The 27,046-nt window shown below is 31.5% G+C and overlaps 1 protein-coding gene across 1 annotated transcript; it reads right to left on the reverse strand.

Annotated features, from left to right (window-relative positions):
• Positions 1-49: 49 nt before the first annotated feature.
• Positions 50-26,026, reverse strand: LOC148626962 (nicotinamide phosphoribosyltransferase-like). The gene is made up of 9 exons (XM_088564748.1): positions 25,893-26,026; positions 14,512-14,742; positions 13,393-13,521; positions 12,851-13,009; positions 10,390-10,520; positions 9,179-9,404; positions 7,790-8,050; positions 3,164-3,286; positions 50-2,829 (listed from the first exon to the last, which is right to left on the reverse strand). Exons 1-9 carry the CDS (start codon positions 25,947-25,949, stop codon positions 2,716-2,718), a joined length of 1,431 nt encoding a protein of 476 aa, XP_088420874.1. The 5' UTR covers positions 25,950-26,026; the 3' UTR covers positions 50-2,715.
• Between the last annotated feature and the right edge of the window lie 1,020 nt (positions 26,027-27,046).

The raw sequence follows: 27,046 nt of genomic DNA on the forward strand, positions 1-27,046 counted from the left end.
ACAGAAATAAGAGAGGCAATTCAGAGGGCAACTGAGAAAATAGTCTACAACAGGCTAATGTATGTTTAATCTAATTCAATGACACTACAATGTATCCTAGAGCTTCTATTGTTTTCACTTTATAAAAAAAACTTTTTACCTGACAACATTTGATATTATTGCTAACTATTGCTATTACCTGTACTTCTAAACATTAAACTCGTTCAGAATGTAGTTTTTCTACCTAAGAGTAATTCACCCATGAAAATTAAGTACCTAGCTGTATTTTATACTAGAAGTGAAACAAAAAAAGTTATTTATTAAATTCTAGTTACTAGCACTTGTGTGGACACTGATAAAGAAAAAAACCATAATAAAAGCTAATGTCATGAAATAGATAAATCATCATTAATAGAAGTAAGATCTTCGTGTATTGTTAGGTTGTAAAAGACACAAAGAGAGTGAGTTCTTGTTCCAGTATGACATGAAATGTGGGAGACTTTGTGAATTTGGCAAGAACCATGTGGTTTGACATATGGGAAATCAGTATGTTGATCCTTCCAACCAAAATATATGCTCAATTTAATTGCATTCCATTTATATAGAAAATGGAAATTTTGTTAAGTTCTATAATTTTAAATAGATCCAAGGAGTTTCATTATTTTTAAAAGTACACCACTTTGTATTGGGTAAGCTATGACAAGTAAGTCATCAAAATGGGAGAGGTAAAATACTTAAATATGAAATTAATCCTAGTTACTAATAGCAAAAAAAAGAAAAGAAAAGAAAAAAAAAAGAGAAAATAAAAAAAAAAAAATATATTGATAACCTCTTGAAAAAAAAATGAAGTATTGTTTAATATGTAAAATAAAATTCCTCATAACTCAAGACCACTTTATTCAACAAAAAAATATGTAATGGTAAAGGTATGTATCTAAAACTTGGTGTACTAATTCAGACCTCGCATCACTGGCAAGTTATGTGAAATTTTGAAATTCCAATTAAATAATGGATAAAATGCTGGTCTCAGGAAACCTTGTCACTTGCTGGACTTGAACCACTCATCAACTACATTCCCTTAACAAAGATTAATTTGGATTCAGCTGCCTCATAAAATAAGTTCTAGCACTAAACAATATAAAAAGCATGCTAATTTTACTTTACTACCAACAATGGGACAATTTGAATTTGAATGATAACATTCAGGTTAAATAAAAAATGGAATAAAGAAACTACAATGACAAGGGATGTATAAAGCATCAAAACAAAGCCTTTACAATAAGGGAATGTCCCCCTTACTAACAGGCCTGTGGTACTGTAGTACAAAACTGTGCAATTTAAATATTATAATAACTTTATATATAAATATAAATTCATAGAAAAAAATCTATACACAAAATATGCATAAAAATAAATATGTGACAAAAACAAAAACTGTGCAATGAGAATAACAACTTTCTTTCTGTAAAACATCAGTACTTTTAAAGTACAATTGAAAACTTGACATATATATCTGAACTGTTAAACATACTCTAATGGAATTGTTTTGACACATCCCATTACATGGATCCTCACTGCCCAATAAGCCTTTAAGTTTTGTATTGGAATTGATAGGCATAGAGTATAAATTATCATGTCTACTTATTTCACTATAATATTGTTGGGGTTCAAAGTGCTAATTCATTCATTTCACAAAAATATAATAAAATACTTCCTAGGCAGCTTGATACCACCACAGCGGTCAAACCCTTTGCACCTTGAGTTTCTGGTCACTTATTCTAACTTGGGTCATATCACAACCCCAAATACTTACCCCAGTCTTCCTTTTGTGGTACGGCACCTTGCAGTAAAATTTATATTAGATCCATTCACTTTAACTTAAGTTATTGTCTGGACATCAGAAAAATGCATGTTTCTGACCCCTAATTTCTGAAATGTTCAAATCTTAACTCCCAAAATCAATCCCAGTCTAACTATTGTGATGTAGATTATTGTGAACAATATTATAGATGCTCCCATTCTTTTACTGAAGTTATATAGTTAAATTCATAGAAATGCTTGTTTTCGCCCCTTTTTTGGCCCATAAATCTAAAACGATTGGGGCCATAACTCCCTAAATCAATACAAACCTTTTTGTGGTTAGGAACCTTGTTATAAAATTTCATAAAGATCAACCAATACTTAAGTTTTCCAAGGATAACTAAGTGTCTACTGATAGCGACATGGACCACATCGTCAGCAGCATACCATAATATGAGCACACAAATTATTTTTGTGGCCTTAAAAAATATGAATACAGTATATAATAAAACTTTTGACAAATTCAAACTTTAAATTCTTTTCCTTACAACTTCATGTCTACATTGTAAATTACAGTTATCTTTATCCTTGACCTTGGTTCTCGGGGTATTATAATAGAGTGTTTTAATGACCCTAATGATTTTATTCTTATTTTGCTATTTGCCCAATATCATTACTTTTTGGCACTTTATGAAATAAAAAAAATCAGATTTATCATTCACTCTAAATAACATAGTTTCAATGAATTGAGGTAAGTAATAAAAGGGACTTCTACTGAAATAACAATAAAAAAAAAACAAAAAATTAAAAAAAAATTAAAATCCATGATGTAAATGACATGTATAATCAGGCAGTATGGAAATCTCTGTGGTCCTATGGAGGGATTGCATACACTAAAAGGAACCAGTCTCTGATACAACTAGGAACCAATATAAACTAGGAGGAGTTCTTTCTGTCCTTGACTAACTGCAATTCAGCATTGTCTCTTATTTCATCAAATGTATAGTCTTTCAACAATTTACCATTTTCAAACACTGTGATTAACAAATCCTACAAAGAAAAAAAAGGAATTTATTCTGACTTCGTCATATTAAAGTTCAACTGGAAATATGTAGTTGAAGACAAAAACACTTCCATGAAAAGAAAATGTTACAGTGATAATGGAAATACATAAAATTAAACAAATATTTGCAAAGCATTTTCATGTTATTGTATGATGTAGACCTATAAAGGAACAGAAAAGCAGGACACAGCAATAAACTCATGAATATTAACTGCTGATAGATATGGATAAGATCATGAATTAATACAACTGGTTTTAAGCCAAAACCAGTTTAAACTGTCAGATACGGGTACTCCTTATTCATAAGTATATATACTTTACCTTTTTTGGGTCTCCTTTGCCTTCTTCCATAGTTCTGTATTTTCCATTATCACACTCTAATGATAAACGTCCCTTTTTACTTTTTTTACCTAGATCAGTGATAGGTTGTTTGAAAACATTTACCTGTAAGGAAAATAATTTGTTATACAACTAAGCTCAGAATTGTCGTCATCTTAATGTTTTGGAAAAGGAAAACAGTCCCTGAACTGATCAGCACAACTAATCAACAGATGGATGACTGATTGCTGATTGATTGCAGAAGGATTGGTAACTAATGACTGATTGCTGATTGATTGCAGAAGGATTGGTAATTAATGACTGATTGCTGATTGATTGGTAATTAATGACTGATTGCTGATTGATTGCTGATTGATTGGTAATTAATGACTGATTGTTATGTAAAATAATGGATGATCAATTCATTTAAACTTCAGAATTTTGATAAGAAATACAATAGACTAATTTCATATTGCCGACTTTGACTTCATTATTTAAAACTTTAAGCATAGGGAGGTAATTCTCCAATCCGACAGACTGGTTTACTGACCAATTGGAGCAATGGACAGCAGTAGAATTCAAGTTTAAACATTTGATTTATTAGTGCTGTAGTAAGTACTTGGATACTTTAAAATAATTTATTTTATACCATTTAGGTACTTACCCATGATAAATTAGTTTAAATTTCAAAGAAAAATGTTTCCTATTCTTCCTTTCCCAAAGAGACCACCAACCAGGTTGTCCTATGTTGGTGGGTTACATCCCTATGAAAAACTTGCTAAAATGGCTTGCATTCCGTAAATATGAAAAAGGACTACTGTAAAAGTACTTTAATTCGTCAGTACCCATTTTTGTGGATTTGGGAAGAAACAAAAGTTTGTGGATTCTTGCATTTGTGGTTTTGAGGTTTTTAGTATACACATCAATGGGATTTTCCTCTTCATTGGGAACCGAATTTCGTGGTTTGGTCTACTCATGAAAAATAGTACTTTCACAGTATTGCACTTTTACTTTGTATTCAAAATATCAAATTCACATTATTTCAGACATCTTGCAAAACTGCTTGTTTATCGGTCCTGACTTGCACTATTCGGGAAGGTCCGATAAAATTCCATGATTGTGTCGGATCAAATGTTTAGTTAATTATCTATCAGTAAGGTCCAACAATATACTGTTTAATTCCGCTTTAATGAAATGTTTAACAATAAGTTTAGTTTTGTGGTTTTATAGGTTTTTTAAAAATTTTATTTGAGTAAAAAGTTATGTATTCAGTACAACAGATGTGACAAGAAACTCTGCTCAGGGAACTTCTGCTTCTTCCCAATAACTATATGTAACAAGAGTTGTGATTGGCCATAGATATTTTCTTTAACCAATCATCAACTTCAATAGTTTAAACAGGTGTGACCTTCTTAAGACTAGTGAATAAGTTATGGCGGGCAATCCAAGTTGAAAATACAAACATATCTGATTGGCAGATTTGTTTTCAGTCTGACATAAACTTCCAAGCTGCTGGTCTGAATGTCTGATAATGTGTCAACAAGTTTTGAAAAGTCTGATAATTTATTTCATTTTAAATTAACAAATATGTAAGAAAAGTAATTAAATTAGTCTAAATCTATAGAATTTAATAAATTGTTGTGAAATAAAAAAAAAACAACAAAACAAACCATTCCATAAAATATATGAACAGATCTGGTATAACATGGACTAAAACGAAGGTGATCACTGATTTTCAGTATGATGAAACTGATTGATGATGGATTCCAATTATATTTACACAGATCAGTTTATGAACTGTAAATAGGATATCAGTGAATATTCTTACTGGATTCACCTAAATTTTCTGCTAAAATTCTGCTGCTTCGCCTTAAAACAGATACTACACTAACCAAAACTTTTTTTCATCTCGCAAACTGTTAAATGAATTTAATCATTTGTTAACATTATAAAATTGGCCATCAACCATGGAAATGTATTTATTCTTAAAATAAAATGTTCATACTGGTATAATGAAATTAAGAAATAAATATGGCCACTTCAATTTAATCTGTAGATTCTCACCATGCCTGCCTCATTTAAATTTTTCAAACATTTATCCTGAATTTTTTAGCTCACCTGGCCATAGGCCAAATGAGTTATTGCCATCACTTAGCGTCCTTTGTCGTCGTTGTTATCAATTTTTCAAACATCTTCTTCTCTGAAACTACTGAATAGATTTGCATGAAACTTACACTGATTGTTCCTTGAGTATCCTGCAAAAAATGACCGTTTTGATTTTTGATCAATTAAAAAACATGGCCGCCGTAACTAAAAATAAAACATAGGGGTCTGACAGCAGATTTTAGCAAATATCTCCAAAAACCGTTAGGTTTAGCCAAATTCTGACTTGGGATAAAAGTATTTAGCATGATGAGATCTATCTGTGGTCAAATTTTGGTAGAAATCTGTTGATCCATGTTGGAGTTATTGCCCTTTTTGGACGTTTTTTTTGTTGTTTTTGATGTTATTACTTTCCAAAATCTTCTCAAAAACTACTATACAGAATACATGAATGTTGGTATTTTTGTTTTTTTAGTGTATCCTTAAAAATGACTGATTGGATTTTTGATCGGTTAAAAAACATGGCCACTTTTACTATAAATAGAACATAGGGGTCAGACAGCAGATTTTTGCATATATCTCCAAAACCATTTGGTTCGGCCAATATCTTTCAATTGCTGAAATATTCTTATTATAAGGCCTACAAAAGTCTTCAGGGATCAAATTTGTCAGATGACTCCATGTAAGGGTTAGTGCCCTTGAGAGGTGAAAAATGACATTTTTTTTTTTACAGTTTTCAGCCTATACCTTGAAAACTATGATAGATAGAATGAAACTTTCAATTGCTGAAATGATTCTTATTATTAGGCCTACAAAAGTCTTGAGAGATCAAAGTTGGCAGACGACTCCGTATAAAAGTTATTGCCCTTGAAAGGCAAAAAATACATTTTGCAGTTTTCAGTCAATATCTTGAAAACTATAATAGATAGAATGAAACTTCAGATTGATGAAATGATCTTCATGATAAGTCCTACCAAAGTCTTCATGGAGTCAAAATTGTTGGACAACTTCTTGTTAGTATTATTGCCTTTGAAAGGCAAAAATTGAACTAGGTGAGCGATTCAGGCTCACGGGAGCCTCTTGTTTCATGTCAGTATCCTTCATGTCACTTCTTATATGTAATGACAATAGCCTGTCATAACAAATGTTTAAATTGGTGACAAAGCATAGTGTATTTGATATGAAATTTAAATTCTAAACCAAATCCATTTTGGACTTAAGAATTTGTTCACTTCAGACAGGTGTTCAGTTTACCTAAGTTTAAAATACGTTTAAACTGATATTAAAGGACCTGAAAATGTCTGGTTTAGAAAGATTTTTGGATTTTTCAGGGTTCTGTTTAGACAGGTTTTACTGTAGTTTGCATGTTTTACAGTATTACAGAATATTTTACCTTACTCAACAATGAATTTATTCAATTTTAAAGTTTCTGAAAAATAAAAAAAATAAATTTCTAACAAACACCCCAAGAAGCTGGTGGATGAGCATCAATATATTAACTTGATGTAGCCAAACATACTGAAATGGAAGGTATTTTATGTGATTTACACATAAGAAGGAAAACTTCGAGCCAGTGCACAAATAAAATAATACATCCTGCTTCAAAAGGACTAAATTGTAAAACACTTGTTGGATTTTTTCCCTATGAAGTCATGCAAGAGTTATTATATTTCTTTATACACCTTAACATATGACGCCCAACCTTCCAATAAAATTTCATCAAAATCCTTTGAACGGTATAGAAGGGGTTGTACTTTCGAGGTTTTAAAATGTAAAACCTTTCATTATCTCCCTTTGGAACCGTCCAATAGTAATTATATTCCTTCATGCACATCTACATATTATATCTAACCTTTAGGGCTGAAACAATACAGTTACCTCATGATAAGATACATATTGTTTACTTCCAAACAATACTATTACATGTACTTTCAATATAATAATTTTTTACATTTTGTGATTTAAACTATACTTACTGATTTTCATTGCATTATTTCATGTTTTTTTTTGTGATTTTATGGAGAAGACTACCTACATATAGAAACTTGAAAATTTATTTATTTCAAATAAAGACCTTCCAAACGAGGTCAGCATTTTGTTAATGAACTTAATTCTAACCTCTGTGCTGGAAGATTTCTCATGGGGAACTACCTAAAATAATGACTTGTGGTCCCAAGCATGTATCGAATTGGAAATGCAGCAAGTTGCATTGAGTACCAAAAATGGAAAAATATATGTACCTCTGAGTATCGATTCACCCCTACCAACCTTCCCATATAAATACATCAAAATCCTGGAAGTTTAGGAAGAGTTTCACTAACAAGAAATGTTGACAGACAGACAGGGTGATCCTTATATACCCCTCAAACTTTGATTGCTGAGGGTCATAATAATACCATTACAGACATAAAAGTGAAGAGTAACTCTTTACGATGGGGAAACAAATATTTAACAAATTATACATGTATAACATGAATTGAAATTATTTTAAATTAAAATAAATTCAACCAAATAAATTTTAGTTACCTCCTTTCCATTAATGACAGCATAACTACACTTAAATGCACATTTCTGTGTATCTCTATCCATCCTCTGTAGTAAGGCTCCACCACTACCAAATGCAAGGTTCTCAGCACTCCAGTTATGCTTTTTCATATTTTCTAAGATTTGTCGTAATGTTTCGTAGCTTATACCATCACCCTGTATCACTCTCAGGTAGGACGGTAACATTTTAAATCCTTTAGTATTTATTGTTGTGCCAAATTTTTCACCTAATATATTCAAAACCTATAACAACAACAACTTTTTTAAATTATCAAATTATGTGAGAAAAATAAAATTGTTTCAACACAAAACTATGAGTTCACTTGGAAAAAATATGCTGATCATCTAATTTGACCTATCAACGTAAAAATCTGGCAGCTGGTTATATACCTGAAATTACCAGAGAAACTTCTTATTGCATTACATTTCTTAATGTGTGAGGCCATATTCACTAAAGATTATATCTTCAAATATTCTTCCTGAAAGATGGTTTTATCTTTGTTAAAAACTGAACTCTTGGTTATTTATCAAATGAGTTCATTTTAAAGGGGAAGACCATGTTGTTGTGAACATCACAAATATAAAAAGTAATCTGTTTAAAATTCATAAAAATTAAATTGAAACAAATTCATTTCCTTTTCTTAATTAATAAATCAAGATTAATAATTAGGAAATTTGAATTTCCAGCGCCTATGTGCGTCACCATGACTGGTTGAACTGTGACGTCACGAAGTCGGTTTGTAAAATGAAAGTAAATAGGTACTTGATTACAATGTCCGAAGAAATCGCAAATTTGGGACTTTTCCCCTATAATTTCAACCCAACATAAATAGAAGAAGAGATTAAAGCACAACATGTATAAGCAAACGTCAGACATCATCGATGAACAACATGATTTGCAGCCAGATGAGTAGTATTTGTAAGGAAATTCATATGGCTACTTCCGAAGAATGTTCGTGTTGCTGGTAAAAAAAACTTTTAGAACATCTCTCTTTTATCATTCGTGCAATCGTAAGCGTGACAAGTCATCGTGTTTTTGGTGATTAGATAAACATGATCGTAGAAATATTTACGGAATATTCTTTGTTTACATATTATTTGCAGTACTTGTATCAGTACCAAACCGACTTAGTGACGTCACGAGCCAATCGGAAGCTATCAGTAAAAATCAATAAAATCTGGCTATGATCTTCCTTCAGATTGGAGAGTTCTGCAAGATGGCTATCCCCTTCCATTTCAAGAATTTCGAACTTTGCATAGCCTTGACTATTTTATAAAAGCGCATTAAAGATCATTTATTTTTGTTTATGTGGGTATGAATTATCATAAGAGCCCAACTTAATGTAAAGGTGGTCTTTCCCTTTAAGTTACCTTGACAACAATTTCTGGAGGATCACCACTGTCAGGGCGGACTACTAATCCTCCTTTACCCTCTCGACTGACAATCAAATCTTTGAGTTGCTCTCCCCAAACATTTTCACATGCCTTCCAAATATCATAACTATCACTAACACAAGCAACAAGCCCTGTTGGGAACTGGGTCAGCATGTTCTTAAATGCTTCATATTCACCATCTCTTCCCCATGTTGTTATTGTACTGCAATTTACCACAAAAATTTGTACCAAATTTCTTCAATTACACTTATCACTTAAAAATGTTTGCAATTAAAATGGTATGATAATACTGGTACATGTACAAGTGAACAGTTACTCAACAAATGCATTGAAGAACAGCATTTTTCAAGAGATACATAACATTTTTAATCTATTAATTGAACAGTAGGTTCACTTTATGTATGTACTTGTGGTAAGTACAAGTAATCATAAAATTACCAGCCAGGCTATACTTCTGTTGATAATATTTTACACATAAATCATTATTTTAGAATATTGACAAATGATCCATACCACTGGACATTATGATGCCCACAAATAGCCAGTCCTTTTACCTTTCTTCCAAAAATATATTTCTCATTGAATTACTTCAGTGTCATGAAAGAACAGTTTAAAGTTTAACCAGTATTCAAAATTACATAGTGAATATTAATGGAACTTTGCAAGGCTTACTTCTTAAATGAAATGGAAGCTTGAAGTTACTTATTTTTTTTATCCTTCTATACTGATTTTATACTGTTTTTGTATCATATCAGGAATTTTCTCTTTTTCATTTCCCATAAACTATTATCTATCTTTCAAAATCACAATAACATTTACAAACTGAAATTGAACTGGTAATGATCTTGTTTAGTGATACCCAATTTGAAATAAATTTGTTTAATTCATTAGTCAGGTCATCTCCCTTTGAAACCTTTCAGCGATAATTTTCCTACTTCATGAATATCTCCATTTTCAACATTATTATATATACATGTTATTAATATGTGTTTGTGAGCACTTTTTGTGAGGACTTCATTTCAACTTACTAGTTTCTAAAATGGTTTAAATTCACAAATATGAGTACATCCACTAGTCTATCCACAAAATTTTAATTAAGATTACAGCTATAAGGTTTAAAATAAATATATTCCTCTATCCAACCTCTTTGAGAAAGTTTTAAAACATGAAAATGTCAAAAATCAAACCTGTGTTCAGCAGCTGGAATAGAAAATCCTGCTACATCACATCCATAAAACTTCCTGGCCGTAGTGATTGCTGCTATAGTATCTGTTCCCATGAAGTTGACAAGATGGGCACAACCTCCTATACCTGCTGACTGTTAACATAACAGGATGTGAATAGTTTATTAAACTTAAGTATTTATTTTCTGTAGTAAATATAAGATTATCATTTTAATGAATTATTCCACAAGGCCATATTATTTCTGTTTAATCATGGTCAATTTCACGAATAGTTATGAGTGTAAACTCAGATATAAGTTATGACGTCATACAAAAAAATAGCATTGTGATGTTACTACTAAAATATCAATTTCACTTTCATAAGACATTCTGTTGAATACACCATTGGTCATCAGTAATTATGTTTGAAACATCAAAATGAAATTCATGTTTTTTTATCTTCTTTGGTTCTCACTGGCTAATCAAATGACTGGATAAATTATTGGAGTAAGTTAAAAATCAGGGAACAGTCAACAATCATGACTGTGCTATTGGCTTTTCTCAAAGACAAGATTATAAATTATACATTATAGTATACAGTATAATAAAACACTAGTTTATTTGGGTAACAGTAAATCTATTATCCCTCAATAACAACTATAGCCTGCAGATTTACTTCAAACAATAGTAGGTATTTCAGGTTTCAAACGCTAAGGCCAATATTTTTAATTTGTTGGTTTACAGATTTTTGACTAGATGATATCAGGTCAGTCAGTCGGAAAATGATTAGAAATAAATCAACAAAGTTTCTAAACCCTTAAATCATTTATAGCAACTGTTTACATTCTTTTCAATTAAAGGTGTTTCAATTTTATCATCTCTTGCCAGTGTTAACTTGTTTGCCAAACTACCAAAACTCACAAAAATGATTTTATTGAAGTGGTGAAATTTATGCAGCCATTTTCGTTCGATCTTCTCAATGACTTTGCTTTGTCAAGTTGTTGAATGAACAAAACCAGAAGCAGGCATTTTCCAAATCCTTACTTGAAAAAGTACATGATACTACAATTTTGCACTTGCCAATTTTTTTGTCCCCTTTCGGCAAATGCCTAAGGGGACTTAGGTTTGCACTCCGTCCGTCTGTCCGTCAATCACATTGGTTTTCCGGACTTTTTGTAATGCCTCATCCAATTGATTTAATATTTGGTATATAGTCTTATCATGACAAGTTACAAGTTAAGTTCCAATGACGTTACTGTTGAACGATTTTTACAGAAGTCATGGCCCTTGGACATAGAAAATTTTATGAAATTTTATGTTTTCCAGACTTTTTTTTGTAATGCCTCATCCAATTTATTTCATATTTTGTATATAGTCTTATCATGACAAGTAACAAGTTAAGTTTGAATGACATTATGGTTGAACAATTTTTTCAGAACTTATTGCCCTTGGACATAGAAAATTTAATGAAATTCTATGTTTTTCGGACTTTTTTTTGTAATGCTTCATCCAATTGATTTCATATTTGGGATATAGTCTTATCATGACAAGTTTCAAGTTAAATTTGAATGACCTTACGGTTGAATGATTTTTATGGAAGTTATGGCCCTTGGACATAAAAAATTTCATGAAATTTTATGTTTTTTGGACTTTTCTTTGTAATGCCTCATTTAACTGATTTCATATTTGGTATATAGTCTTATCATGACAAGATACAAGTTAAGTTCGAATGATGTTACGGTTGAATGATTTCTTGGACATAGAAAATTTCATAAAATTTCATGTTTTCCAGACTTTTCTTTGTAATGCCTCATCCAATTGATTTCATATTTGTTAGCTAGTCTTATCATGACAAGTTACAAATTAAATTTAAATATTATTGTGGCAAAATAGTTTATATGGAACTTATGGCCCTTTGACATAGAAAATTACATAACATTTTATGTTTCATCATTTTGATGCAAATTGCTGCTGTCATTCTAGAGTTATTTGCCCTTTAATTCATAATAACGAAGTTTTTTTTCAATTTTCCAGGTGATTGAAAGAGAATGTTTTTATGCAGCTTTCTGTAATGCAAAAATGTTATTATCTACTGTAAAATGAAGCTCAGGTTTGATTTTGATGAAATTTGCTTTTGCTGTTCAAGAGTTATTTTCTCTTGATTGTTAAAAAATAACACCATCTACTATTAGTTCACATGTATAAAAAAAATCTCATAAAGCCAATGAGTTCAAAGGCCGAAAGGGGACACTGTATTGCATTAGCAATACTGTCAGAATGCTTGTTGTAGTTAGTGGCAGTAAAATAATAATTGGAAAACTGAAATCCCAATTTTATTTTTTTTCTCCTGGCTGGAAAAATTGGGTTGGCCAATCCGTAAACCAACAAATTAAAAAAACTGTGGCCTAATATTCTCATGTTAGGTTTTACTACAACTATAGATATTTGAAAATTAAAAAAAAATTCATTTTGTAAGTCTCATTACCTCTACTGAGGTGGAACCTCGGAAGCCAAAGTCATGTAGTTTAAAAGGAAGTCCATTAAGATTATCTGCAGTCATATCTAAATATTCTGCAATAATTTCTTTCTGGTAACGGGAATTAGTTGCTACAGTCATAGGATACCACACTTGGACTAGAAGTGTCTAAAAAAAAAGCAAACAACATAGTAAATGCATCACTGGATTTTTTCCCAGTATCACAGACTGGGAAAGTAGAACAACAAATGTTTAGGTTTAGAAAGCTTTAGAGAATTAAAGTAAAATATCAACAAGTCAAGGGTCTATAGCTGAACAAGGCTTGAAATATTTCAAAAGAGATTCACTACATGCCTTTAAAAATCAGTAACATCTTGTTGAAATTCAAATATAAATGTATATTATAATTTGGAGAAATGTATGAAGACTTACTGGAATAATAAGCCAGGAAGGTCTGAGGAAAATACTTGCATCCTTTTTTTATCTGCCCAGCAAAAAAGAAAAAAACAATCTAAATTCCTTTACTGTAGAATAGCACCAATTTTACCAACCTCAAAGTAATTTGTTAGCCAGTAACATTTAGGATCTGTATTTTCAACAGTAAACAGAACATTTTTGTATGGCACAACAGTCCCTTCTGGCACAGCTTTAATTCTTAGTGGAATGTGACCATTATGTTTCTAAAAAAGAATATATATACCAATACTTAAATTCATTTATTGTTGTGTACAACTTAATCAATATAACAAGGAAGCTGTAAAGAACAAAAAACATTACTTATGAAAACTATGTATTACACATTATTATCAAGCCTCATGAGTTTCTTCTGCCAAAAAACATGTAAAACAACTGGACCTTCAAATTTTGGGTTTTTTTTTTGTTCTTAGAGTTCTCATTTCTTTCATTTCCAAGACTATACAAGCTTTTATACAACTAAAATGTTAGTGATTGTGTTATCATATGTTCATATCATGGTACCCAATACCTTAGTACAGTACAGAAAGAGAATACCATGACTGATCACCAACATAGTGGTGTACCACTCTTAGAGTGGCAGTGAATATCTTTTGTCTTTTAAGATATTTTCATAACTTTTCAGTTAGGGGTAGGGCTCACTAATCTTTAATACAATAGAAAGTAACAAAAAATTTCCTACTGAAAAATGGTTTTTTGGTACCACTATAAGAGTGTTACACAACTATCTTGGCGTTCAGTCATTCTCTCTCTGTACTATAACATGACAAGTAAAGTTAAGGCACAGAAAGATATGTTTGTAAGTTTTGTCAGTTTATTAAGTAAATATTTTATAGTGGAAAAGTAAAATTTCCAAATTACCTTTTCTGTGGAAAGCAGAAAATTTCTGAAATTTTGAAGCACTGACATGATGGATTATCTTATATATTGAGGATAAAATAAGGCTTTTGAAGTTTTCCAAAGCAAATGGAGTAAATTTTGTTTGTAGAATTTGATTGATTGATTTAAACGAATTTTGCCCTCAGTAGCAGCTTGTATATTGAGCTAATGCATCTACATGAACCTTAGCCACAAAACATATAGTGTATACATATGATAAAGATTGATCTAGGTCATATACATTTCAATCATTGTCAACAATGAAACTATCATAATCAATTTCATACATGCATATTGAACTGCAATAAAAGTAATACCTCTAAAATGTATGTCCATCCTTCTTCATTAAAATAGTCAGCATTAAAATGAACTTTATACAGTTCCTTTGCTTCCTGTATTTTTTCTTTAGTCACAACAGGACCAGATAAAAACCTTTTAAGGATATACTGAAGTCCAAAAAATACTGTTGTCGGGAACTTGCCTCCACGACTTTCGAAGTATGAACATACTGTACTTGTGTTGGGTGGATACTGGTAATGGTGTGTCACCTATACATAGATTTAAAATTGTTCTTTATGGAGTCATATACATGTGAAGCAATTAGTCTAGAAAAATAATACCACATCTAAGGAGTATGCAATTTTTGTATTTATTTCACCTTACTGGTATAAGCCTAATAATAGTATGTTAGTTGTTATGGTTTACATACAGACATGACAGTTATGTGATTTCTTTTTCTGTGTTATTTGTGGTTAGCTTTAAAAATGATCTGAAACGTAATCTGAATGGAACCTATTAGTCAATTATACCAAATCTAACCTAGTGGGAAAATGACCAGGTCAAGAAATGCCACTTATCTGTTTTATAATTCAATACTGACCATTGCTTCTTATGCTGAAGGAAGACAACAGTGGAATTTCTTGATCATCATATTTTGCCCCTAATTCCTTTGTGGTACAAGTCACAACCCCCAAATATCAATCCCAGCCTTCCTTTTGTGGTATAGCACCTTGTGGAACAATTTTAAAGAGATCTATACATTTATACTCAAGAAATTAAGTAAATGTCAAGAAATTTAAATCAAGAGGAAAAATTACTTGTGAAAAGCAATTTTTTTTAAATTATAGGCCTTTTTTTACCAGTAAGTAGTGTAACTGCAAAGTTGCAAACAAAAATATTTTTTACATGTACACATGTAGGCCTAACCTTTCTAGAAAATTAATATAAATATGCATAATATTTAAACCAATTGCACAGGAAGAACTCTTCAAAGAAGCCTGCCCTTTCTACCTAGGTACAATATAATTGTTATGCAAATGATAGCATGACAAATCTTGAAAGTTTACAGCTCTGCCATTTAACTTGAAAATTGTCTCATGTCAACTAGAACCTTCACAATAAAATTTAAACTATAACATGTCAACAATTAACATGATAAAAGCCCTAATCAACACAAACAGTTGAAGTATGCATTTAACCCACTGACTTAATAGAAGTTGATTATAGATCTATCAAATAAATGACATTTTACAGTGTATGCCAGTAAAAACTACACTAAATGTAAAGTTAAAGGAGTAAATCTAAAGGTCATCCGTGCAATTATTCCAATCAAGCTTTTCTTCCCAGTATTTTACTGTAACAAATATTTTTTAAATATTTTTTGGAAATTTAGTACACATGAAAAACCCATAGTGAGAGAATTGATTTTATGAACCACTTTCTGAAAGAGAAATGACTTGAGGCATCCATGCAAGATATTAAACTATCCAATCTGAAAATCACAGCATCAAGAATATTAATTGCAGAAATCCAATAATGCTTTAAATGCCACCGTAGTGAAATCATCAGACATAGCAATATCTACTTTGTCAAAAATTCCTTTAGACTACTGCTGCACTTCCGTTTTGCTTCAAAGAAGAACTTTGTACAGTTGACAAAAAGATGCAGCACACGGCAATTTTACAAACAGAGGGTATATCAACAGTCCTTAAAAAAAAATGGTATGGTACATTATTTTTTGAAGAATGGTAAGGGCTGTGATTCCATTTAAAATAGCAAGCTTCCTCTATCAGCAAGTAACAGTATATTATAAATTCATGACAATTAGTTCACTACAACTGAAGTAATCATATAGAAAGAAATTAATAACAATAGGTAAGAACCACAAGATCTTCAAATATAAGCAGTTTACATTCTTTAAAATATTTTTTGACAAATTTGTACATTTTTCAAAGTTTTAATGTAGTGCACTTTACATTATTTAGTTTCTGCAAAGCCATTCACTAAACCAATATCTTGTATATTCTGGTAAGTTGTAATTAGTAAAAGCCCTTTCCGTTAACCAGTCATAATATAATTGGTCTGAAATATATTGAATATTAAATTTAGACCATACACAGGTGCATTTTTCTGGTACAGAAAGTTTAAAATTACTAGATGACATAACACATGTACATACTTTCTACAGCGAAGATCTCTAGATGACAAGTAACATTACATCAACATGTTAAAGGTATTGTATATATACTGTATATTAGGTACTAAAGACAACACTACCTGAATCAGCCCTAACATTTTAACATAGTATTTTTTGAAGCTGGAATGGTTTTTGATCCAAGATACTTTGTATGTGGTGTAACTGGTGTTTTGCAATCAAAGAAACGTATTTACAAAATGAGGTAGCATTGAGAGTGAGAATACATTTAATCAGTTGACAGCATTTAATTCAATCTATTATAGTTTTCAAGATATTGACTGAAAACGGCAAAAAACGTTTTTTCTTTGCCTTTCAAGGGCAATAACTTATATGGAGTTGTCTGACAACTTTGATCCCTAGAGACTTTTGTAAGCCTTATAATAAGGATATTTCAGCAATTGAAAGATATTGGCCAATCCTAACGGTTTTGGAGATATATGCAAAAAACTACTGTACGACTCCTACGTTCTATTTTTAGTAACGGTGGCAATGTTTTTTAACCAATCAAAAATCTAATCAGTCATTTTTAAGGATACCCTAAAAAACAACAATACCAACTTTCATTGAATTCTGTATATTAGTAGTTTCTGAGGAGAAGATTTTTGAAAGTAATAACATCAAAAACAGCAAAAAATGTCCAAAAAGGACAATAACTCCAACATGGGTCAACAGATTTTCACCAAATTTGACCACAGAGAGATCTCACCATGCTGAATACTTTTACCTTCGTCAGAATTTGGCTAAACCTAACTGTTTTGGAGATATATGCAAAAATCTGCTGTCTGACCCCTATGTTCTATTTTTGGTAATGGCTGCCATGTTTTTTTAACCTATCAAAAATCCAAATGGTCATTTTGTGCAGGATACTCTAAGAAACAATCATCATAAGTTTCATGCAAATCTATCCAATAGTTTCAGAGGAGAAGATGTTTGAAAAATTTTAACAACGATGACAGATGACGACGGACGCCAAGTGATGGCAATAGCTCGCATGGCCTATGGCCAGGTGAGATAATAAAGGATTTTGGAAACCAGGACTATGCTACCAGTCAATGTAGATTTGAAATAAGTATCCAAACATGGAAGAAGTCTCACTCAATAACTTTTTATAATAAACAATCAATTCAAGGTTTTGTTCTCTTTGCTCCCATTTCAATTTTTCCTTTCTACACCAGTTGACCTCTTTATAATAACCTTTCTAGAATGGAAGTGAATTGACAACTCTATTGTTGATAGGTAAATGAACAATGGGTTGAAGTGAATATTTCACTATTTTTTTATAATTTGTGTCCACCACTGCTTAAATCAATAAGTACTTGTTCACTAAAGAATCATGCAAATTAAGAAAAAGTTGAAAATTATTGTTAACTTCCTTAACAACTTAATTCTCTCAGCAGTCAAATTTGAAATAAAAATACCATTATGAGTTGTAGCTATGGATAGGAAAGTAATCCAATTAATCATGATGGGGAGTTCTATATAAGAATGTTTCTTCTCATTTTTTTTTCAATTATATACTAAAGTGCAACTGCTTCATGCTCCCAAATTTCACTGGAGTCTAGATTGCTCATTTACTTTTGTTTCTTTGTACATGTATGTGTCTTTGTGTGTTGGTTTTCCCTGTCTGGTCTTTATCCTTGGAATATATTCTTCTGATTTCTGCTTGAATCTTGATTTCTTTATATCACAATACAACTTATCATTATTTCTTCACTTCCACAATCTTCTTTATTTATTTTTATTGATCCTCAACTCAAATTAGTTGGGAACATACAAAAATTTTGTTAAAATGTATTACCACTAGTTACAAAGTGGACAAACAAGAGCCTTCCAAGAGCCTGAATTCGTTCACCTGGTTTTTTCGTCTTTCAAAGGCAATAACTCTAACAAGGATCTGTGCAACAGTTTTGACTCGTGGAACACTCAGGTTGGACTTATCACAAGGATTATTTCATGAATTGAAAGATCATTCTATCTGTTAGTTTTCAAGATATTGGTTAAAAACTGCTAAAAACATTTTTTGCCTTTCAAGGACAATAATTCTAACAAACTTTCGTAGGTCATATGGGTCATTCTGAGCTATTAGGAAATAATAATGTCTGTCACTTCAAGGCTATGGAACATCTCAGTAAAATCAGGATGTGCCTTCAAAATACCCTTGGACTAGTGATTATGATCGATGTACATAGACTCTAAAAATATATATGAGTTAAGCTCCTAATTTCAAGAATATCTCTTACTAAATGTTGATTGTCAACTGATAATGGTAGCCATATCTGGAACAAATCAACCCCATGTTGAGACTTGGAGTTAGAGTATTACCAAATGGTAAGTAAAAAGTACATAGAAAGCAGATTTTCACACAAAAAGGGTGAAATAATAAACAGAAAGGTAAAACTAATCTACTTTTTGTTCCTAACATAGTTTATTTTCAGGTTTAAAAGACAGTTACGGACATCACTGTGTCTGTCAAAACATCTGTTACTTTAACCTTCATATTGCTGTCATAAATTCCCTATTAAGAAAGCATCCAAACTGTTTCATCATAGAACTATTATTGATGATTAGTTACAGACTTTTTTATTAACTTATTCCCAACCAAATCATTTTTTTCACTCTGATGTTAACATTTCTATCTCTGTTGGTCAATTAATAATGTCTGAAACTTGTTAGAAAAACCCAGAAATGATTTTCTCCTACACTGACCTTTCGTTCCATTTTCGCGTTATTAGGGTGCACTATACAGTTATATTAAGGCGCACTGTTTCGCACACCAAGTTACCCCGGTCAAATTTTGTAAAACTTAAAATAAAAAGTTGAAATTTGGTGGATAGATTGTTTAAATGTAGATAAGCATTTATACATAGACAGATGTAATATATGTTATGGTAAACAGGTGTAATTTAAATGAAAAATGGTATCCGGAATGTTTCAGTCCCCTGCCGTATTAGGTTCTCTCCTCAGCATCAGATGGCTGATTTTCAAAATACCTTATTTTGCACGAACTTTTGGGACTAAAATTGTGAGAGAATGAATCGAAAAGGGTCTTATTACTTTTACCATTTTTCCACCTACTCCATGCATGCTTTCATCCTGTGGTGTCTAAGTGCCTGATATTTTATAAAACATAGTATTTGGCTGTTACTTTTGGAAAGGCACCCCTGATTTGTACTAAAACTTTTTTTTTCAGTATGTTACCATGGATACTGGATTTTATAAGAATAATCACTACATTACTTATAAATGACTTGAACCTCCACACACCAAGGATTTAAAAAAAATGCACTTTTTTATGACAAAATACTAGAAATTTTTGTGTTGACTGCCTCAAAATAGCTTTATTTCAACAAAATGAGACCAAATTTTCAGAAATGACCTAACTGTATTGTACCACCTTATGTCGCCTTTTGTTGTTAACGTCATTAGTAACTGTGTACATACACAAACATGGCAGAGAAGTCAATGGTGAGTGTGTCGGTCAAGCAAAATGGAAAATAACGGTTGATACTTTTTTAGAACGCAGTTAATTAACATGAACATATGACGGAGCTAGTTAAACATAATTTTCAAGATAGTTTATCAATACATTTGTCCCCATATACTAAATACTTAACGGTAAACTGTAGCCGATAACCAATATTTTTGATAACGGACATGAGAACTATTATTTCTTAACAGTATAAGAATATCATTGCGGTCAATAAGCAAAAAATAATGTCTGTAACTTAATTGTTTGATGAGAAGATAGAATTACAAGGAAAAATGTGTCCCATCTTAGCCATTGTAATATCATCCTTGTTGTAGTAAACAGATTCAACTGTAAGAAGACTTCAGCATGTTCAGCCAGGGGGGATATACATTTGTTGTTCGGACATTACAAATGATGAAAAAAAAAGTAGCAGACATTATTTGTTGAATTTTTTTCTATGAAACAAATATGTTCGACAAAAATAAATCTATCAATCTTACTGCAAAATGAAATAGATTTAAATTTTTATTACATCATAATCAAAGTCTTTTGCCAAATGTGACATTTAAGACTATTTACAAGCACCAGACATGGTTCTCTCTTGTGGGAACTGTTTCTTTTACTTTTCCAACAAATACTAACTGTTTTTTTTACCTGAGGTATTGCCGTAACTTTGAATTCATCGCAAATCTTTTGAAGTAACCTAACTTAACCATTTTTTAAGAGGGTAATAAATCTATAATTAAATTTCCACAATATTTCAGAAACTGCAAAATGAAATATAAGTTAATTATAACTTTGGTTACGATCATTGTAATAGAAATCATAATTAACTATTGGTATCAAATACATCATTTTAAATGAAATTGCATAAAAAAAGCAAAAGGTTATTGACAAATATTACAGTCAGATCATAATTTTAATGCTCTAATTACATGTCTATATTTTCCTTGATTGCAGATTTTATTAACATTTTTAAACAAATAACTTTTGTTCAAAATAATTGCATTTGTAGGGCAAATTTCAGTACCAGCAAGTTGATCGATACATTGGTTCCTTTGAGCCTCTAGTTAATAAATGTTGCACTCATACTATTTGTTGTCTTAATAGAATCAATAAAGAAGTATTTACCATTTTGATTTCATTTTTATGTGCATTGTAATATGATTTAACATGTTTAAAGACAAAAAATAACCAAAGGTAACTGGATTTTGATCATCACGCCACAAACACTAAGGTTGTGAACACAACAATTGTAAAGCTGGAACTGAAACAAGCTAAACTGCCAAAAAAAAGGAGAAAAAAATGAATGGTGTGTTACAAATATTGTTCATGTCTTCATTTTTGAAATATAACACACAGCTTTTTCAATTTGGTCAAGTTTTGGACGTTATTAAATTCCTAAATGTCAACATGTCAAATTAACATCCAAAACCAAAACATTCTGAAAAAAGTAACAATATTTTTCTTTTTTTTAAATTCAGTATCCTTTTTGGGGTAATGACATAATAAAACACCAATTATTACCTCACAACTGGTTGTTTATTATCATAAAAAAATGAAGAAAGAAAAAGAAAACATTTTTTTTTGGTCACGTCCGTCACCAGTGTGTTATCAAGAGATTGAAGTCACTGCAGAAAAAGAATTTACAGTTCCTCACAAGAAAACAGCAGATTGCTTGTCTTTAATCTACACACAGGTAAAAGGTTAATGAAAAGTAATATCCAAGGAATGCAATCCATTTCAAATTTGACATGGTGATGTCCGCAACCATTGCAGTACCTCCAGTTTTTTTTCTCTCAAAAATCACATCAAACTATCTTTTCATATAAATCAGAGCAAAGTAGAAATGTTTATCTTTGGTATTATCCATATAACAAAGCTGTATATTGAGTTTTAAGTATTTTGATGGTGTCTCATCTTATTTCACTAATAGCTCAGAGTGACCCATATCATAAGGATCATTTCAGCAACTGAAAATTTCACTCTATCTATCATAGTTTTCAAGATATTGGCTGAAAACTGTAAAAAAAAAAAACAACATCATTTTTCACCTTTCAAGAGCAATAACTCTTACAAGGAGTCATCGAACAATTTTAATCCCTGGAGACTTTTGTAGGCCTTATAAAAATAATCATTTCAGCAATAAAAAGAATTTAGCTAAATCTAACAGTTTTGGATATATATGCAAAAATCTACTGTCTGACCCTTATGCTCATTTTAAGTAAGGGCTGCTATGTTTTTCGACGAATCAAAAATCCCCACAACAGTTCTATGCATGATATCCCAAGGAACATTCATACCAAGTTTGGTTCCAATTGGTCCAGTGGTGTCAGAGAAGAAGAGTTTTGAAAAAGTTATTGACGACAATGACGGATGCCAAGTGATGGCAATAGCTCCAACATGGCTTAACAGATTACCACAAAAATTTGACCACAGATAGATCTGATCGTACTTAACACTTTTACCCTCCCACAATTTAGCCAATCCTAACGATTTTTGAGATATATGCAAAAAACTTCTGTCTGACCCCTATGCTCTATTTTAAGTAATGGTGGCCATGTTTACAGACGAATCAAAAATACCCTAAGGAACATTCATACCAAGTTTGGGTCTAATTGGTCAAGTACAGTCTGAGGAGAAGTGTTTTGAAAAATTGTTAGTGACGACAAATGCCAAGTTATGGTAATAGCTCATATTGCCTTCGGCCAGTTAAAAAGTTGAATTTGATAACTATGATTCTTTGGTGAAACTACTTAATAAAAGCAGGGATTGACACTAACAGTAGTCTCGTAGTCCTGTGCCACCCTACTTATGCAGAGGACAACTTGAAAAATGTTCATGGTAGACCTATGGGCTATCCAAATTTTGCCTGATTTTTCATAAGATCTAAGAAAAGAAGCATCATTGCTGTCAGCTGACTAACTGTTTCACCTCTGAAGTACTTGGTAGTTCTGTTGACCACCAAACAAATGAAGTTTGTGTCAAACCTTGAAAGGAGTTATAAAATTCCAGGAAGTGAAAATTCAAAATGTTAAAAACTAAGAAACAAGTTCATTCCTCTGGCCCTTGCAAAGTATTTTCAGGACCACTGGAATTTCTCAAATTTAATATTTTGGCAACCTTAAATGTGTGGTGGGGTCATAACCCTACACCAAGAAATGAAATGTTTGGTGATAATACATAACATGTCTGAGACCAAACTATGTATCCTTTAAACAGACAGAGCAGTTATCAAAATGTATATACATCATCAAACAGTTTTTTCCATTTAATCACCATTTCACAGATGAAGATGAAGAAACTGTGTAGTAGTTAGTAGGTATCTATTTCAACAAATTATGTTTATTTTTTTTCTATCACACACAACATGAAAGTCTGTAAAAAAATTAAGAGAAAATGCTGAGTTTATTTCTTCCAATATTCAGTATGACAGAATATCCGGTTTGAAAGTAAGAGAAACATTTGTAGGAATATTGAGGTACCCAGAATAAGTCAACTATGTACATGCTTTATTGAATCAGAGAGTTTACATTAGATAGAAAAGCCACTTGAAATACAGTTCATAGAACTGTGCCAATTATTAGCTTTTTATCTCAAATTTCTATTGGAAATGGTAATGTAATTTTACTAAGAGTGTTTGTAAAAACCAGGGACGGAAATTAACGGTCCCCCACTTGCCCACAGCGACTAATACACCAGCTGGAAGATTAAAAAGCAGTTGTATAGGAGCCCAGCTAATGTAAAATCTTAAAACATCAACTAATGATTACATTTGTTTGGTAAAGGAGCCCAAGCTTTCATGAAATAGTTTAAAATTGAAATGTAAATAATATTAAAATTGGTCCTTAATTTCTTTTATAATGTCTGGTATCCAGTAAGAGCAACAGTAAAGTGTTCAATTATGTGCATATAATTTCATTTAAGAAACAGCTTTCTAAGTTGTAAAAGTTTTTAAGCCAAATAAAATTTGTCTGAAAATGTTTTTCAATCATTTCTATTAAATGTTAAAGGCGTGACTAATTATTTAGACTTAAATATATGTATGTCATATGCAGATACTCATCGCATCTTTTCTGTTATCTGATCTGAGTTTTCAACGATTTGAATTTCCACGAAATGTGAAATTTTACGAAAGAGGTGAAACTCCCTGAAAAAAAAGAAAAAACAACTGAAGACAAAGAGTCAGGGTTTGACATTAACTTCATTTGTTTGGTGGTCAACAGGACTACTTCAGAGGTAAAACAGGCAGACCACAGATGGAAAAATTTAGATTACCAATAGGACTACCAAGAAAATTTTTCAGGTAGTCCTCTCCAAAATTAGGGTGGCACAGGACTACCGGACTACTGTTAGTGTGAAAAAAAGTGCATTTTTAGCTTCTGAATTGGTCTCCGGGTACTCTCAGAATGCAGGATTAGCTTTCAAAAATTATAAATTTTCTTGACGGTAGAGGCAACGCCCAACACACCCCTAGGAGGCTTGGCCCGCATTGTGGGCCTCACACAAGAGACCTGAGCCCCAAACTTTCGATCTAGGCTACTATTTTTTAAACGTTGGGCCCAGGGGGCTACTACTGGTACTTTAATTTCTGTCCTTGAGAAAACAAAAGGTAGATTTTGAAGAATGATGCACCAAATTAAAGTTTAAAGGGAAATGGCATGTCATATACTTTTAATCATTGAAAATATGTGGATTGTTAATTCAACATCATGTATTTTAATGTTCATAGTTAGATTTTAAAGACAATAGACAAAAAATTTTTTTGTAGAATGTTTATTAAAACTATTGAAATGAAATTAATATACTATAAAAGAGATAAACTTAGTGACTTAAATAATGCAGGTGGAGACTAATTGGCTAATTGGTCAAAATGTTTGTAGCTAATATACAAAAAATCCTGAATAATTTGAGAATAATCTCATATATTAACCAGATTTTCAGTCACTGACTGAAGCTCATGTGTTCACAGATTTTCCAGCCTGGAATATTGAGCCCTTCCCTCTATCAAGACACAATTATGCCTGGCAACCATGAAACACTCATACATTGTATGACAATATCGGTGATAAATCTTGTTTAAAATTAAGGTAAAAAGCTCTACACTCTGGGATCAATTTTCAGAATTTTTTCCACTAGCTAAATATATCAGGTACTGAAAATTTACACTCGCTTAATTAAGTTTTTTTTGGGGGGTTCTTTACCTATATGACATATACTATTGAATTATACTAGCAAATTTTAGCAAGTGGAAGTAATTTCTAATAGCAAGTATTTCCCATTAAATTTGATCACTCACAGTCTGACTATGAACAAGAGAAGGAAGACAAACTCTCAAAGAAATAGGGAACAACTTTTAAAGTTTTTCAATCACATTACAGGGCCCAATCTAGAGGGAGAAATTAGCAAAACTGTTTGTGCTCACTACTCGATCCCATTTGTCTTTTACTTTGACAGGGAGAAGTACAAGTACAACCTATATAATTTACTAAAACTTCTCTTTGTCATAGATATATAAATTAGGCCCTGCACATTTGTTGACTCCTAACATGTACATCTGGTGAAATTTTATTAATATCTAATAAAGAAATTGAAATATTTGCTGACCGTACAACTTTCATTTTCGGTTTAGCTTTAGAAAGGAAATACTTATGAACTGTGTCTTTTTAACTATGACAAAACTTGAGGTTAAAACAAAAATATCAAAAGTCAATCGCGTTACCATACCTAAACCATTTTATGCTTTATACTACCTTATAAGAGTCTGTAATTAAGCAAATGTTGTCTGTGCCTGCTGCTGGATACGCCATTTTGTACGCTTTTTGGCATTTCTCCTGACGTCATTAGCAACCTATAAATAAATCTTACATTATCTAGAGTTATCTTTCTTTTTAAACTAAACCTCCGAGATGTTCTCATTCGGAAAACTCCTAATAGGGTATAGCTAAGACCTAGATTGCAGTATCGAACTTGTATCCAGTAATCGAAATATTCAAATGAGTCTAAACAATAAAATTTCAATGATAAATATCATACTAAGGAAAAAATAATCGACCATATGTTTTCATAAGTTTTAAAACACATGGAATCATTTGTAAAGGACCAATATGGAAATTTATGTTTTTGTGCTTATGAAATCACATGGACACAAATTGTTTCCTGAATTATATGAAAACCATACCCTTTTCACACATGAAGTCTTATTGAAGACATATAATTACCATTTGATTTTATATACCTTTTTCATGAATAATTTGTTAGTCCTAAACATATGTTTTTCAGATGTTTTGCATGGTGGTCCTAAACATATGGAAAACATATCAGAAACATGTAACGTCCGAACGTAAACGTACATTGCATTTTTTCTGTGTAGATCTAACTGTGTACAGAGACTTTATGCTACCTATGACAGTAGATGTAAATTATGTATAAAGTCCCTGCATTGCTGTGTGGAATGATATACAAACAAATAAAAGAAATTTGATCATATACTTAAGGAGAGACGTTAGTAAATTATTAGCCTTACTTTTTAAATAAGGTTATTCATGTGCATTTTTCTCAACTGCATAAATTGTATTATCAAGGGAAATAAGGGAACCAGATTCGAAATGTAATAAAAATATATATCTATCGACAGACACACACGGAAATAACATGTAATAACCAAAAATAACATGTACAAAGAAACAGAAGTAAATAAACAACCAGGACTAAAGTAAAACAGGAAGCATGGATTAGGTGCACCGGTAGGGAAATCACTAGCCCATCCTCAACTTTTCAATAAGGCTTATGGACCACCCAAAGTAGATATTTAGCATCAAAAAGGTCCATTTTGGAGAAAATTTTAACATAAATATGGTACCAATAACATATCCTTTTTTTTTTTTTTTTTACATTTATCAGTATT

Source organism: Perna viridis, chromosome 1, assembly GCF_037379345.1.
Source record: "Perna viridis isolate PV_CMFRI_1.1 ecotype Kerala chromosome 1, ASM3737934v1, whole genome shotgun sequence".
Lineage (NCBI taxonomy): Eukaryota > Metazoa > Mollusca > Bivalvia > Mytilida > Mytilidae > Perna > Perna viridis.

Bases quoted from the DNA above. Each gene is read 5' to 3' on its own strand.
- LOC148626962 (XM_088564748.1), bottom strand. From the start codon at position 25,949: ATGGCGTATCCAGCAGCAGGCACAGACAACATTTGCTTAATTACAGAC. The intron at 13,522-14,511 runs GTATTACTTTTA...ATTCTTTTTTAG, and splicing joins GATGGACATACATTTTAGAG to AAACATAATGGTCACATTCC. The intron at 9,405-10,389 runs GTTTGATTTTTG...GGTAAATTGCAG, and splicing joins ATTCCAGCTGCTGAACACAG to TACAATAACAACATGGGGAA.